This window comes from Lutjanus erythropterus, chromosome 10 (genome assembly GCF_056507025.1).
Source record: "Lutjanus erythropterus isolate fLutEry1 chromosome 10, fLutEry1.hap2, whole genome shotgun sequence".
In the NCBI taxonomy this organism is placed as follows: domain Eukaryota; kingdom Metazoa; phylum Chordata; class Actinopteri; order Lutjaniformes; family Lutjanidae; genus Lutjanus; species Lutjanus erythropterus.
This window is the reverse complement of record NC_139326.1, coordinates 28,319,148-28,335,955: the sequence shown is the minus strand read 5'-3', so window position 1 is coordinate 28,335,955 and position 16,808 is coordinate 28,319,148. Positions and strand designations below refer to the sequence as shown.

General features: G+C 40.0%; 1 protein-coding gene across 3 annotated transcripts; it reads right to left on the bottom strand.

Annotated features, from left to right (window-relative positions):
* Window positions 1–78: 78 nt before the first annotated feature.
* Window positions 79–16,053, bottom strand: LOC146320597 (lysine-specific demethylase 2B-like). 3 transcript variants are annotated; one of them, XM_084728912.1, is made up of 10 exons: window positions 15,895–16,053; window positions 9,649–9,873; window positions 9,322–9,465; window positions 8,209–8,295; window positions 7,537–7,824; window positions 5,620–6,437; window positions 4,628–4,791; window positions 4,378–4,539; window positions 4,032–4,250; window positions 79–1,356 (listed from the first exon to the last, which is right to left on the bottom strand). In XM_084728912.1, the coding sequence occupies exons 1-10, from the start codon at window positions 15,946–15,948 to the stop codon at window positions 1,175–1,177; spliced, it is 2,343 nt and encodes a 780-aa protein (XP_084585038.1). In that variant the 5' UTR covers window positions 15,949–16,053; the 3' UTR covers window positions 79–1,174. The 3 variants fall into 3 exon arrangements, with proteins under 3 accessions (XP_084585038.1, XP_084585040.1, XP_084585039.1); XM_084728914.1 differs by having other exon boundaries at window positions 7,537–7,815; XM_084728913.1 differs by having other exon boundaries at window positions 9,649–9,870; window positions 15,895–16,050.
* Window positions 16,054–16,808: the final 755 nt, after the last annotated feature.

Genomic DNA, 16,808 nt, shown 5'->3' with positions numbered 1-16,808 from the left:
TGCAAAAGTATGTGATTTGGAACACAGCGCTGATGTCTGCTTCCATCACAGCATGGCAGTGAAAACAAGATTCAGCGATTGTACAAATGAAATTCTTTTAATGCATATTAGCACTTAGTTTTTGATTTACAAATATAAACATTATCACATTCACCTGAGGTGATTACAGCACAACACACCCCGAAATACACACAACACCTACTGTATGGAGTTATGATTTAAACATATGCAAATGAGTTATTTGCAAAAGTCTTTCACTTAGTTGTTTATTTAAACCTGTGTGGAGAACCAGACGTGTGGATCTGACTGCATTACAGAGAGTCAGTGTTGGGTGAGTTTGACAGTCACACATCTGCCTCGACTGTCAACTTACTGCCACTAGATTTTGGGTGTTACACCCTAACAACTGGCTCAGACCACCCGCGATAAATTATCTGCAAGCATTATCTGATCCAGCTCTGAGACATCCATGTCAAATTACTGAATAAATGAATAAATACAAACTGTAATAAAAAAAAATCAATAAATTAATGTTGAAATGTTGGCAAAAATCCTGTCAAACACAACACTCAACAATTCATACAAGTATTACGGTAAGTGACGACATGAGGGTGTAACAGGAATTTGGTTTACTCCGTTCTTATTCTTGAAATACATTCGGGAAGTATTTATGATAATTTAGTCAGATATTTATAACTGTACATGATATTTTCTATCTGATACTGAAGTTATTAGATATTAATGTCAAATACAGGTTTTGGCACATAGAGGATACTGTTGTATGAAGGCAAACTGAGGAAGAAGGGGATGATGTTCACTTCACATACAGTCTCTCTGTGATATTTTAGCTCCTAAGACACTGTAAACTCATGAAATGATGCTTGTATAAAAATACTGTTTTCAAATATTTAAAAGAATAAAAATAAACAACCCAACAGCCAATTACAAGCACGTCTTTATAAAAAGTACAATCTCAACACAAATACATGCATACTAGTTCCTCCTTATCTGTCCAGTGAATGTTTATAATCACCCCCTCACGTTAGAGTTCATCCATCCGTCTCTTGTTTCAGTTTGTGATGCTGATTCAGAGACTTGACACGGTTTAAAAAGAAAAAAACTTGTTCCATTAAGTGCAAAGAGAGTGTTTCAATCATTTTTGCCCTGTTGGGAACTAGCTCGCCTTCTGCAGCAGTTTGTCCTCTTTCAGTCTGAATGGTACGCTCACAGACATCTCCGCGATGAACCTCTCGCAGGCCATCTTAGTCACCTGCTTGCAGAAGCGAAGGTCGATCTGACAGATGCTTCCGCAGCGCTTGAAGAAGTTCAGGGAATGGTCCGTGACCCGGTTACAAACTAAAGGGAAACAAGAGAGACCAGAATTCACAAGACTGATATTTAGAAAGGGATGTGTGTAGAAAATACACTGAATTACTTAATATTTGATGCTTTTCTTGATACATAATGTTAAGAAAAGTGTAAGATCCCAGAGTTCATGTGCATTATGCAAGTAGGACAAATGTAAATTATGTAGCAAACACCCAACTCTTTCCCCTGGAGTCTGCTGAAACTGGTCCCTGTAGGAGAGACTGTTAATGTAACTGTAACTGACTGAAAATGTAACTGACTGTTAATTTACAACCTGTTTACAATGATGGCAGACAGCTGCAACATTTACCTCTAAATATACTGTACTCTATAGGGGCTGCACTGAATATGAAACACTGTAAAAAGTAATTTCTTGGATCAATAAAGTGCATCCCTGATCATTTAATTCTGTGATTAAAATCAGCTGTGAGAGATCTTGCCTGCACTGCATTAATACCAAAATACTCCAGCCTCTAAAGTGAACTGATTCAGATTGAAGGTGCGTTTATGGACCACTCTGCTTATAATGACTACGTTGACATGCATGAAATATTATGTTTTTTGCCCTTTTTCTGAAAATAACAATATTCCCACTAAGCTACACATTTTTAAAAAAATCAAGAAAAATTTTGGATTCAAAATGCATTTGTTTGAGGTGCTCTTTGCACAGGGACATGGGAACTCAAAACTCACAAAGAACTCCACGGCACTCTCTTTTAAAACAATAAAAATGCTTTTATTGTCACGGTAGACCTTAAAACAAACAAACTCTGACACGTTTCAGCTTTTTTGGCTATTCCTCCAGTATTCCAGTTTACATGCAGCCGTGCAAACTCAGAGTATGAAAGAGTGGAACAGCTGCAGCCACTTGAGCCATTGCACCTCTTCGCTTCAAAATAGGATTTTTTAAAAAGGGGGACCTGTTTGGCAGTGTAAACGTAGCCTCCCTCTTTTATTCATTTAACCACCATCTTGAAAAGGTTCACGTTGTGAAATTTGCAAGTGTCCAGAAACCTGATGATATCCAGGTCTTTCATCATGTTTAAAAGTAGCTGTGCTTCTCGTTCTGATCAGAAATGTGAGCTGTTTGCATAGCCAAACAGGCAAGAGGTCATGTATTTAACTGCTGTAAAACCCCCTCTGAATGGCACATCACAATCTGTTCAGTGACTGTATATTGTCTTCTGTTTATACCGGTGAATTTTAAAATAAAAAGATTTGATGCAAAAACCCAAATATCAGCATATCGTATCCTGCATGTCTTCATCGGAAAATGCTACATTGAGAATAAGGCCAAATCAGGAATATCCAAACGTAATATGTTGTTTACTTGACCCGTATCAAATTCAGAACACTGTCATACTTAGAAAAACAGTGGAAAGTTAGTGTGCATATAAATGCAGTAATTGTCTATATCAAGAAGCGCCCAGCATGAATAAATAAGCAGAGCCTCCAAATAGCTAATTAATTACCTGTGGCAGCAATTTAAGCAGTCTGTGAAACAGCAAAAGCTGTTCTGTTGCTTCCCTTTTTAATAGAAGACATGTTGACATGTCACAGTGGGAAGAACACAGGAGGATTGCAGAATTCAATTATAAATGGTTTAGGGGTCCTGGTATCCTGGCATGCTGGCTCATTGTCACCTGTCATGGTTTACTTGATCAGAACAAAGCCGCATGTTACTATTGACACTGTAGTTTTCCTACTGTGACTGTCAGAATGTCTGAAAAAGCCCTATTTTGTGTGGCCCTTTCTTAGATGCTGGACAGCAAGGCGGCTTCACAGCAAGGTCTTTGTTTAAACTCCGGCTGGAGTAGGGCCAGTGTGCAATTTGCATGTTCTCCCAGTGTTTGTGTGGGTTTTCTCTGGGTGCTCCGGTTTCTCCCACCACCAAAAATATGTATGTTAGGCTAATTTATCCTGTCAGGGCCACTGTTAGTAATAGGACAAATATTATATACTCAAACTACACATTGTACTTGTATGACTGTGTATCTAACAAATAAACTTACATTTTCCATTTAACTGAGATTGAGATGTACTGTTTTTGTAAATATTAGTTTATATTCATAAATTTGCTACTTGAAGAAAAGTTACTTATGGCACAAAATTGGTTTCTAGCCCTTATCTGTTGCAGACTTTATGGTTTACAGAGTATGCAATGCACATTACCTGTTCTACTTAAGAAAAGAACATAGCAACAGTTTCCCTGATAAAAAAAAATCTGGAAAAATGGACTTTCACTTGTGCATATAACTGTGTCTCCATCTAATTGTCAAGTAAATTTGAAGTCGAAGTAGAAGACAAAAAAGTCGCCTCAACCATCTACAAGAGAAAAATGGGTCTTCAGCTGTATTTATGACAGCAGATTTTCTTCTCTTGGGTGAAAAAGCTGATCAGTCATGTAAGTTAAATGTTTGCTATGTCAGATCTTACTCAGAAAACATATTTCATATCTCACATTAAGCATATTAACTCTTTTTTTGAAAAAAGCAAAAACCTCCTAAAGCACACGAAGAACTGTTTTTTAAATAATAACTTTTATTTATTTTATTTTACCATTTGTTTGTGGACACACAGCTTCTATCAGCCTTTATAGCAACACAGGAACCCCGTCAGTTCCAGTGTTCCTTTGCTGCTGATGCTGTAGTCCCAGTGCTCACCTGACAGGTTGATTTCTGTGAGTGAGTCTCTGGTTGTGGTTCCTGCTGCCGTCAGCAGGTTGACTGACTGGTCATTGATGTGGTTGCAGTAGCTCAGGTCCAGGTTGGACAGCAGAGGCATCTGACGACTGATGAGACGTAGAGACGTGTCCGTGATGTCCAGCCCCGCCAGCCGCAGGTCCACCACGTTCCGCAACTTGCAGCGGTTATCCAGCTGACCTGTCAGACGGCCGAGTAAACAACAACAGTGGTCAGGTTTTGTATTTCGCCGGCACTACCACGCAGTAGGCACCGCAGACACATTTTTGCATGGAGGTAGGAATAAAACCCCATCCTGCCGACTTACCTGGTCTGTTGTCTGTGGGGGGCGACAGAAGGTCCCTCATCTGTGCGTCTTTCAGTCCCTCCACCCACTGGACATCCAGAGTGCGCAGCAGAGGGCAGCTGGAAGTGCAGAGTGCAGACACAGCAGCCCAAGAACACCCCGATAACTTTAACACTCGCAGACCTAGAAGACACAGCAGCACTTTAAAGCACAGATGCAGAGCAACTTAACTTCCTCATCTATAGATCATGAATCACTCAGCATTATGTACCTGGTAACCTATTAATGAGCCAGCTTAATTGTTTCTTTGAGATGTTGGTCCAGCTGAGGTCCAGGGAAACTGGCTGTCGGCGGATAATCCCGCTGAGCATGAGTGGCGTGATGGAGGTGCAGCGGTTCAGATCGATTGCTGTCCAAAGTCTCTTATCACAACACCTGGACAACAGAAAAAAAAATCTTGCAAGTTATGTCTTCATGTTAAACTATCAAATCAAATAGAGCATTATATTTAGGACTGTCCATCCAGCCCCTGAAAAAGTCAGTCCACACTCCTATACAGAAAGTTGGACGATGTTCCACTGTCAAACATCTCTATCCAAAGTAGAAGTAAATTAACTTTATTAATTTTATTAGTAGCATTACTACCTCTCCCTTCTGTCAACATCTTGAGTAAGTGTTATATTTTTGTTCCGCCCATATTTTTTTTATTGTCTTTTATGAATAAGAAACAAAAATGGGTTGAAAAAAGTTAATTAAATTTTTATGGCATCAATTCAGCCCTGTTTATTCACGAACCCTGGAAACTATGATGAATGCAGCCATAAAGGAATGTTTCCTTACACAGAAAAGAACATCTTGTTTTGTGATAACTACGTTACTGCATAACTCAGAAATGTTCGGACAAGTGTATTATTTGGTTATTTATGTTCTTATGTAATATGCAATTCAAACATATAGGCACATTTTCTTTCAAACCAGTCTGGTTGTAGACGTCTGGGTTTGGTTCTGTTTTAAAGCACTTGGGGGCAGAGTTGTGTTGCAGGCTGTGGCGTAAAGGCACAGAGGCAGCTCTGTGTAGGAGTGTGCATTTAGTCAAATGCCAAATTCAGCATTTTATAGTTTAGAAGACAGAATAGAGGCAACAGACCATATTCTTTTCTTTTTACATACCTAACCAGACTTGGAATTACAAAAATCCAAAGCCATCCTTTCTAAACTGTGTAGAAACGCAGGTAAAACATGCTCTTTGAAGTGTGTGTTTACCATCTGTTCCATGTCTTGCAGACTCTCATACAGACGCACAGCTCCTGGTGTGTGAGATGGCTAAAGATCTTCATCCAGACCTCGCGCTGTATCACGTGCGTTTTACCATCTTTCAGCGGCAGTCTGTCCGGAGGCGGGCTTATTGGCGGAGGCCGGATGACATGCCGTTCCATCTGGACACACTTGGGTGGGGAGTGCGGGGGCACAGGGCGGTTTGTTGGGGTGCTCCTGTTGAAGCCCAGCGGAGTGATCTGACTTGGGTAGAAGTGGCGCAGCTCCCACGGGGTCCCGTTCATCTCTTTGGTCTTCAGGTGAGGCCTCTGATCCCCGAGTTCACTGCCGTTGCGGAACAACCTCTTGGGCTCTTCGTTCTCCGTCTCTGGCTCCACCTTGAGGGGTTGGCGGTTCTCGTTGGCCAGGCAGTCCTCAGTCTTCTGGATTTCCTGGTTCAGTGCTTTACTCAGCTCCCGGCTCAGCTCTCGGTTAGGTAAACGCCGCTTGCGGCGAGCTTTTGGACGTGGCCCTTTTTCTTGCGTCTCGCTCCCACCCTCGCTGCTGGGGCCTGCCTGTGGAGAGCTGCAGTGGGACTGGTCACTGTCTCCAACAGGTGTTTTAATGAAGGGATTCAAAAGTTCACTCTTGGAGTCCTTGTCTTCCCCGTCTTCTTCGGCGTCCCCAAAGCGCCCTTTCCTCTCTACACCGCTGCGGAAGAGAGGCTCCCGACCTTCTTCATTCTCCTCCTCATATGCCTCGTCGTCGTCCTCTTCTGTCTTGATTTGGTTCAGAAGTTTGGAGAAATAAGGATCGTCTGACTTTTCCTGCAGGAAAACATGAGGTGAGAATTACTTCCATTTGGTTTAGTAGAAGTGGAAGTCATTATTCAAGCAAATATGTCAAAAACATTTGCTGGTTACAGCAAGGGTTTGGTGCTTTTATTTGTCATTCATTCATTCATTCATTCATTCATTCATAACAATAAAAGGCCGTACTTTGTTTTTTGGACATTTGTTGGACAAAAGAAGCAATCTGAAGACACAATTTTTTTAATTCTAGCAAAATATTTTCACAGGTTTTTTTTTTTGCAATTTCATAGAATAAACTAGACCTATTCTATTACTTTGTAATAGGGCCGGATTTGAAAAAAAGGTAAAGGGCCAAGGAGGGCAGATGTGGACATTTCTGACCTTCAACCTTAGGAATTTAAATGTCTTTTCATTTTTTTTCCCTCCACATTATTAGTTATCAAAATTGGAAAAAAAAGCAAGCAAAAACTATATGCAAGAAGAAAGCACCTTTGTCATCCTAGATTAGAAGTAGCTTATTGTTTTAATAAACACAAGTTGTATTTAACATCTTTTTAACTCAGTTTGACTCTCCTAGATTCTTTCTGCTTAAATGACCTGATATTAGACTAAAATAAGACAAAACTTCCACTTCAAAACAGGCGTAATCAATGACTGGGGTAACTAGCCTATAATATATGCCCATAATAAGATGATAATCTTATAACAAACACTGTAAACACCCATGAATTTAGAACGTTAGCGGGTTATTTCAATAAATCATAATTATATACTTTTTTCCATATTTATAAATTATCAAAGTGCTGGATTGAAGTTATTAAAGGTCCGTAATACATTAACTGCAAAAATAATTTGCATATTAAACAATAATGAAAATAATCATTCGTTGCAGCTAGAAGTGGGAATCTACTGGCATCTTGCGATTTGATTCGACTCTGGTTCAGGGCGCTATGATGCAATTATTATAAAATGACTATCAATCCATCTTGATGCATCAAAATTTGAATCATGCATCTAAGAATTAATTATTTCTCCCACTCCCAGTTGCAGTCCTACAAACATGTGCATCTAAAATGTCTTAAAAAAAAACAGCCACTCTATAAATGATACAAACCTTCTTCCTCACACTGGGTTCTTCTTCCTCGTCATCTTCAAACAGCTTCCTCTTCTTCCTCAGTTTGTCCTCAGGTCTGGGCCGCGGCACGTTGCAGGGGGAGAGCAGCGGCGGCTGACGGTGCAGAGACTCCTCTGGTCTGTATCTGGGTGTCTCCTCTCTGTCCGGTCTCCTCTTAGCTGCAGAAGAAACGTCTCCCTCCTCCTTCACAGGCTTCTGTTCCCTCAGCAGAGAGCCAGGGAGGTTGGAGGCGTACTTGAACCCTGGACCCCTTTTTTGCTTCAATACCAGAGGGGACAAAAAGTGCAAAACATCTTTATACCTTCAGCCTATCCCGACTGGGAAAACCAACTGTGCTACAAGTGTACAAGCTTTAATAAACACATCACTGTGACCAAAAAACAAAACACAGAAGGTGTCAGTGGTTTCCTGCTTCAGTCACATGAGAATGACTTTCACAAACTAGAAAAGTATAAACAGGAAACGGCAGCTGATCAACACACAAACTGAAATACTGAAAGAATAACTGAGTTAGCAAGAATTATCTGTGAGTGACAACCAAACTCAAAATCTCAGTAAACTCTCGGGACTAATTGTAAAAACGCTTCCAACACACTCTTAGTAAGCTCTTACATAATCTAAATCCTCTGACTCACACATATTTGTACTCACTTTCCCACTTTTCCCAGCATGGTTGCATTTGGGACATTCCCAGCAGTTTGGGAGTTCGTCGTTCACCACACCTGAGGCATCGCTCACCTGATAAAACCAACAAGAAGAAAAATGAGCCAGACTTCAGCAGGAACAACAGGCTGTAACGGAGTCCTATGTGCAGTTTGTTTAACACAAACAAGACAAAGGGAAGTGAAAGTGACTGTTGTGACGTGGGCCTGTTTGGCAGGTCAGCACAGTTTAACCTCAGCCACAGTCACCATGCAGATTCTTGCTTCATGCATTAAATAGAAAAGGGAAGTAGAGTTGAAGACTTGAGGAGCTTAAATATGCACTTCTGACTGACACCAATGTCCAAAGTGTTGCATGTTCTGCACAAAACTGAAAAAAGCTCTATAATACCTTTGCATTTGTGTGCTGCAAGACAACTTGACAGCGCTTGTCTGAAAAACTGGTTTGACCAAACATGTGCTAGCAACAACCTGTTGTGTTTTTGACATAACAGTAACAAACAGGGTGTGTGCATTTTGTTTTGTCAAAATGCTTTTAGCACTGCAATTCAATAAGATTTTTTTGAAGTAAGGGTGTATGAAGTACAAGGTACTTATCTATAGTCAGTGTATTACTTAGGATTCTTACATTATGGATCACAGTATCCAGTAGTAGTAGTAGTAATAATGCTTCAGATACTACCAGTGTATTAATCTGAAACCACATAGTTTATTACCTAACCCTAACCCTCATACAACCCGACTTCAAACAATCTGAACTATCCCTTTAAGGCAATAATCAACATCTTTCGTCATTCAGTGAATGTTTTTATCCTTGATCCTTGGTTTTATTGAGCATATGGTGGGAGTGAAATCATCCAAGATGATGGTGTCACACTTGAGCCATAAAAAAACCAATAAAACAATGAGTGTGCTCAGAGTTATATAAACAACATCATTTCCACATCAAATTACCTGCAGTGACTACAGTCCAACCGTCTGAGTCACTCACATTATGTTACAGCGTCCTGGGATTGCTGGCACACTACTTAACCAGAAATGAGTCAGCGAGTGACTGACTCGACTGAGGTGGAGTTGTTAAACTGTTCCCAGCCCGCTGTACCTTGAGACAGTTGGGGTGGACAATCTCATTGCAGATGGAGCACTCCATCAGCATGAAGTTGAACTTGTCCTCTTCCTCCTCCAGTGTGTCCTCTTTTCCTGCCTCTTTACAGACCACACACACTGCTGTGTGGGGCAGGACCGGCTGCGTGGATTGACATCAAGAACACACAGGAATAAATACATTTAACTCCACAAAACATATGATATTGACATTTGCTTTTTCAGAGGAGAAACTCTGAACGTGCACCTTGTTATTCTAAATATCTGTATTTGTATAAAGTATGTGTGTATCAAAAATACAAATCCCAATGTAGGAGTAACTTACCGCAATGCACTGTCTCATAATGCAGGACTGCTTCATGCGCCCTGGCCCTCCAAACTTCTTCATGTCTTTGCAGAAGTGACACTCTCCACACTCGTTCCGGAGGCACGCTTCGCACTTTCGGCAGCGTGTCCTCCTGCGTCTGGCTCCGGACGAGCTGCGGTTGGATGGCAGCTTGACAGCCGACGACGTCCCCATTTTGGGCTTGGGCCGGTTGGCTGCCCGCTGCTGGAAGACAAACAGTGAGACTTTCTGTCAGTGGAGGGCTGCAAGTTTATACGTGGAAACAACAAATGTGTCAGCCACTGTGACAAGAATTTTTAAGAAAGATGATGGATGCACCTGTAACTGTATATTAGTCACCTTTTTTGTATTGAGCAGCTGAAGATGAGCATCAGGACAATATACAGGTGATTCATTTGTTTGCTTTAGTCATACAAGCTGTTCCTGATGCTTTTGACAATTACAAGCCAATTAAGAATTTTTAGATGTCATTACTTTCTAACTCTCTGTGATTAGGTGTGAATCTTATCTCAACATTCGATTTCAATTCTTGGGGGTCACAATTTGATTCAAAATCAGTTCCCAATTTAGTACATAGGAGTGCTAATTTCTGGAATAATTCCAGTCCACCGTGTGGTATGAAATGCAGTGTGGAAAATTCTGGCATGAAAGCAGAGTACAGTGTGCATGACATTATGTAGTTTTTATATTTTACAAAGTTAAACCTAATATCAACCAATTGCAATAATACAGATAGATAGATTGGAGAATTTGAAATGGTGGTGGAAGTTATCGGATTAAAACCACCCAATTATGTAGTACAACCTGCACCAGAGCTCTGATCTTTCTGCTGAATTACATGCATACTGTACTGTGTAATCTCTTTGTGCGTGACTCATAGGAGTAAATGAAAGAGAAGGTAAAACCTGGTGATTTAACTCATCTTACACATCTGCGAGGGAAAGACTCTCTCACACAATCTCCGATCTATTATCCTTAAATCACGTTTGCAAATTTCTCACATTTATTTTTAGCTTCTTCCCTGTTGCCATGGCAAGACCGTAAAGCACTATGAAAATAAGACAAATCAGAGACCATTACAGTGATTCTTGTTCCTGCAGAAGAGGTTACCTTGGCAACACATTTGCCTTGCTGGTGGCAACAGTGTGAATAGAGTACTGCGAGAGATGATAAAAATAAGCTCACCGGAGGAGGTTATGATTTAGTGCGAGGCTGTGAGCACTTGACTGATGTAATTTATTTTGCTTCTACTGTACTACTACACAGCATTTCAGTTTCATGTAGAGAGCAATGCTGGAGGGCTATGGACAAGCCAAACAGGTAATGGCAGGTGAAGACAGAACAAAACTTTTCAGGAGAGTGACAATATAGACTAAGAAGGAGAAGAGAAACTAGTGACTCTGTTGACTGTGACAAAGAACCATCTTAGGAGATAATTAAAGGGATAGTTTGGACTTTTTGAAGTGGGGTTGTACCATAGTCAGAGTACTACCTACAGCAGACGGCAGTCAGCACTCCACCAGTTTGGAGCAGGAGTACTGCTGTAGGAAGCTAAGCAAAGTATTGCTGTGGACAGGGTCTGCAACAAACATATTTTATTCACCTAAAAAAGTATAAATGAGCTTCAGTGTAGGCTAGAGCTGCACAGTATATCGTTTGAACATCGTCATCGCAATGGACGTGTGCGCAATAGTCACATCGCAGGTCCTGCGATGTAGGAGGCAAATGAACTAAACGTGTTCTCACCTAATTTCAAGGGTACCTGACACACACTGCGCGCAGCGATCCACCAATCACAATCGTTCTTAATCAGTTTGCCAAAGCAGACCACGCCCCTGCATATGGAGTGAGTCGCAACATCAGTGCAGGTTAATTGTCCACAAGATGGCAGCAGCGCAATATATATCGCAGGGTTAAAAAAAATCGCAATGTCAGTTTTTTCCAATATCGTGCAGCCCAAGTGTAGGCTTTATTGAGAATATATTCCCTACTCGACCTTGCTATCAGACAGCTAGAGCTGCAACAACTAATTGATTAATTTTATCGCCAACTATTTTGATAATCAATTAATTGGTAATACTTAAAGGAAAAAGTCAACATTCTCTAATTTAAGCCTCTTAAATGTGAATATTTTCTGGTTTCTTTACTCCTCTGCCACAGTAAATTGAATCTCTTTGGATTGTGGGCAAAACGACATTTAAATATGTCATCTTGGGCTTTGGATCAATATTTTTGGACATTTTATAGAATTTTGAATTGAATAAACTTTATCTCCAATATTATTTAAAGAATAATAATTAAAAAAAACATAGAAATACCCAATACTTTAACATAACTGAATAAACAACATGAACAAGATAACCAAGTTAGTAGTAAACCTATGCAAACTACTCTCGTTACCTTCAACCTTACACAAAACATTTTCCAACGTGAGATTATTGTTATATAAGCAACAAACAAATATCACTCTCTTGAAAGCCACCAGACAGTAACTATCTTGCAGAACATGCAAGTTGCTGGGCTGCCACTGCCTCAATATGTTAGTCGTTTGTGTTATTGCCTGACTTCAGTGTTAAAGAGAGTTAGTTCATTGAAGTCTCAGGATAACAACAAACAAACTGACCGATTGAGGCTGCAATAGATAAGCAACACCCGTGTTCTGCAAGGTAAAATACTGTTTTTTTCCAAAGGAGTTTCATGGCTTTGGAAAGAGCCATATTTGGCTGATATAATGGCAGTTTCCCGTTGGAAAAGTCTGTCTGGTGGCAAGGTAAAGCAATGAAATTATTCTAAATACAGCGTACTTACATTGATGTTTTGACTATGCTATGATTTTGACTACACTCATGCAACTCCACTTAAAAAAAATCTGAACTATCCCTTTAATGTTGTCCTCATTTTAATTTTCCCTCAGGAGGATTTTAGACAGATATGTTTTGTATGTTTTTCCAGCACAATAGCCTGCATTTTGCCTGCTGTTACTGATGGAGAATTTAGTTGAGATGGGGAATAATCCATCTGACAGCTTTCCATAAATCCATCTGACGGCCGTGGAAATATGGGAGGGAGACATCAAAGGAAGGACTGCTGCTGCTGGAGGGTGGCTGTGACTGTCAACAACATCTCACAATGTTTTTAGTTGAGCTGCCTCATTAGTTTCCTCCTGACCTTGTCTGACACGTAACCATTTTCTAATATCATATCTACAGTCGGGTTTGCAGAGTTTTGACTGCATAAAGTTTTTTTGAATTAAAAGTGTCCCTGCAAAGTTTTGACCACAACAAATACTTTGTGTGTCTTCTTTCATTTCCTGAACATCTTGTTCCAAGTTTCATTGTCTCCGTACACAATCATGCACAGAATGACACAAAGTGAAATTCTGAGAATGGACTTCAAACTTGCTACTCTGACTACTATAAATATGTTGCATAAAACTTGGGTTACAAACAAGTCAGAGAAGCCCAACAGCGTGGTCGCCAAAGCAACTATCAGCTGACTCGTCTTTACTGTAACTGTGTGCACTAATATGTCAGGAATTTGGGATTGGTTCCTGAGGCCTGTGAACAAAAACATGGCCTATATTTCTGAGTGCAGTCTTCTGACTCAGCCCCAGCATGGATTTCAGTGGGAGGAAGTCACAAGGCTCGTCATTTGCAGCTCATGTACAGAGTGGTGGTCATCAAGACAAAAGTGTGTTACTGTCTCCAACAATGTGTCACAACAGGCAAAGTCAAAATACCGTCTGATTAACTGTTAGTGGTGTTATTGTAGGTATAAACATTGTGTAAGCACCACAAGGAGCTGGCTCTTATGTCAGCACTTCTCATATTTCTCCTGAGTTGTATGGGCCAAGTGTTTATAATGGAGACTTGTGCAACATCCCATAAGCCCTGTTAGAAAGCATTCATGTTGTCGACCCCACATAAATACATGTCATACCACAAATCAAAACTTTGTTTTACAATAAGTCTCAGTAATTTACTGAGCCCTTAAATTAAAAAGTCAATTTTTGGTGGCCCAAATGTAGAACACCTTCTGTAGGAATTGTCTTGGCAATTTGAAAAGGCTAAGTAGACCCATTCTTCGGTGGCCCTGACATATAGGTAGCTAGCCACCGTCGAGCACTGTTCAAAAGTCCCAAAGGTATAAAAAAAGAAAAGATCTAAGTGCTCATTCAGTTCAGCTCAGTTTTTATCGTCTGTCTGAAATTTGACTCAGCAAAACCAGACAGTGTTCAGTGACTTTTTCTGTACCAGAACTGTGTACACGTTTTTCATTAAAAACGAAAAAGACAGAAGTATCCTAATTTGTGTGCTGAGAATTTTTTTGTCATGTTACCTAAAGAGTATTCTATTTTTATTTAGTATTGTATCGAAGTAGAAATTTCTGGTACCATGACAATCCTAAAATGTCAAACTAAAAGGCACAAAAGCATCTGGATTTTATGGAACTGTAACACTGTGATGGTGAAGGTTTGCAGCATGGGAATAAAATTTAATAAGCTAACTACATGGAATATTTGGTGGCCACAGGCCATGGTCGGTATATTCGTGGTTCGCCATTAAGCATGGCCTGATGGCCTGTGGCCACAAAAGGTTACACTGTGGCCAGTCAACAAATATTCCATGAAGATGTGATTTATGTCAAAGCCTACTCAAACTCCCAACACGATTCTTACAGAAGTACTATAGAAACAAAAAAAGCAAACTATTAAACCTGAAACAGCACAACAACAACAACAACAACAACAACAACTACAACAAAAAGACTGGATGGAAGAAGGAGTTGAAGTGGCTAGCATCAGGGGTGTGATAAAGTAGTATTAGCATTGCGATATTTTGTTTTGTAATACTGTATTGTTTCTCAAAACCACTGTATCATAATATTGTAATACATGCAAAGACTTGTGGCAGTGGTTCATTTTGTGTTGGGCTTAAACTCCTGAGTACTGGATAGCAGTGTTGATATCTTTCTTTATTTTTTTTATTCAGACTTCATGCATATGGTGGTGTGTTCTTTATACTATAATTTTCCTAAAATTTGATTTAAATAATGCAGTATATCATATCATATCATATCATATCACCATATTCTTGCCAATACACAGCCTTAGCTGGGATATGATACATCTAAGGACACAGCGTACTGTGTTGTGTACCATCAGTTACCTCAACTTGTTGAGACATCTAGTAAAGTTTTCACTGGAAACAATGCCTTTGGGGAAACAGCACATCACAGTTCATGGGAAAAGTGAAGACACAGGTGTCACCGTTGAGAAAGGCTGTGTTAAGCAGAAATTAAATAGCTTTTTCTGTGTTGTTTTCACATAAGCTTACATTTGGGCCATCAAAAACATATTTTGGACACCAAATTCAGGGGCTTGGTAGCCAGATCTTATAAATATTAACATCTAACCATGCTATTGATTGTAAATCACCAGTAATGTACAACTCCTGCTGGTGCAAATCAAGTAGACAAAATACTGCCGACATCAAACTGACCATATTTTTGGGAGGTTTAAGGGGTCACTGGAGCTCAGTTTGGGAACTAGTGGACTACCAAGGAACAGAAGTAGAGTCACTTCATTGTTCCCTCTCCCCATCCCCCCTCCTGCTCCCTGCCTAAACAACATAAAGTCTTCTTAAAGGCACAGATCTAGTCAAGGAAGTGAGAGGAAATTAATCACAAGAAAAGCATTTTATGAGAGGAAATATGGGAAGTTGGTGAACATGTGGGGAGAAATCACGGCTTTAGCTAGTATGAAGTTGAATGGTGTTAGAGCTGAAGGTGGACACTGAGTTTCTGGGCAGAGCGACAGATCTGAAACATTACTGGATGAAACTGCTCTGTATATAGGAGGTGATCGGTACAAAAATGGGTCAGTTGTGGCTAACATGATAGATGGTGTCCAAGGTGGAGAGGACACGGTGTGTTTGGATGGTCAGTGTATCAATACTAATAAACAGCCAGAGTCTATTTAACTCAGCAAGCTAAGTAACAGTCTGTATAATATACATTAGTTAACTACAGAGTGGGGTTTAAAAGACACATTTCTTCTTTCAACTCGACTGGATAAAGGGAAGAAGAGCGGGTGAGATCTGAAGGCAACAACTGAAGAAGAAAAACACAATTCGGCAAAGAAAAAGCTTTCTTTAAACCAGCACACTTTGACAAACACACACACGCAAACAGAGAGGTGACATAATGAAATTTAAGCGGTCTGACCTGCTCAGACTCTGAATCATATTCCTCATCGTCTCCGCTCAGTGACAAGGCCATGGCTCCTCTTTCTCATCGTTTGTGAACGGCAGAAAAAACTAACATGGCTGATCAAACCTCCAGCTCAGTTCATTCCCACCCCCTCCTCGGTCACACCAAGCAGCTGCTAGCTGTGTGCATTATGCTGCATTCAAGGAACATAGGAAACACTGACTTCCTGCTTACTTAATGCACTCATGTTAGCAAAAAATAGTCGAGCGAAAACATATAACAGTAACTATACGCATGTTTTAAATGTAAAATGTTAAATGAAAACAATAAAATAGGCTAAAAACAAAGAAAGTACAGAAATCTTGCGTCGCGAGAGCTTGGCTAGACGTTGTAACGGTAATTATCGTGGTAACTTGACAGCAGCATCGATGCTGACAGGAAACGAAGAATAGCAGCTATTACAAGATGCTTCACTCCTACATTCGTCCGTCTTCGATTCTGTTTGGTTTTGTGGGACGTCCGAATCAGTGGGTGACAGCACAGATTAATTTATTCAAAGGCTAATTTGATTTACGATTTGGAGCTATACATATTCGATCTCAATCTCATTTTTTAAAAGTAAGATGAAGGGGGAAAAAAGAAAGACGAAAAAATATCAATATATATATATATAAAAAGAAACAAAATAATACTAAAAATAAATCATGGGGTTTTATATTATATTGTATTTTTCTCCAGATTTTCAAAGAATTATTAACCAAGGTATTCTCTGTCTTTTTTGTGGCATTTTCCTTGTTCCAAAGGGTATAATTATAGATTGATTTTCTATTTGACTTGTTTCTATTGTTCTTCATTTAACAGTTGAATTTTCTTGTGTCCATGTTCTAATAGACTGTACCTGTGCAGCCAGGTAAGACAGACCTCAGACT

Coding starts and splice junctions, on each gene's coding strand:
- LOC146320597 (XM_084728912.1), bottom strand. CDS start 15,948: ATGGCCTTGTCACTGAGCGGAGACGATGAGGAATATGATTCAGAGTCT. Junction 9,874..15,894: donor ATGATTCAGAGTCTGAGCAG/GTCAGACCGCTT, acceptor TTTGTCTTCCAG/CAGCGGGCAGCCAACCGGCC. Junction 4,251..4,377: donor CCCCACAGACAACAGACCAG/GTAAGTCGGCAG, acceptor GCCGTCTGACAG/GTCAGCTGGATAACCGCTGC.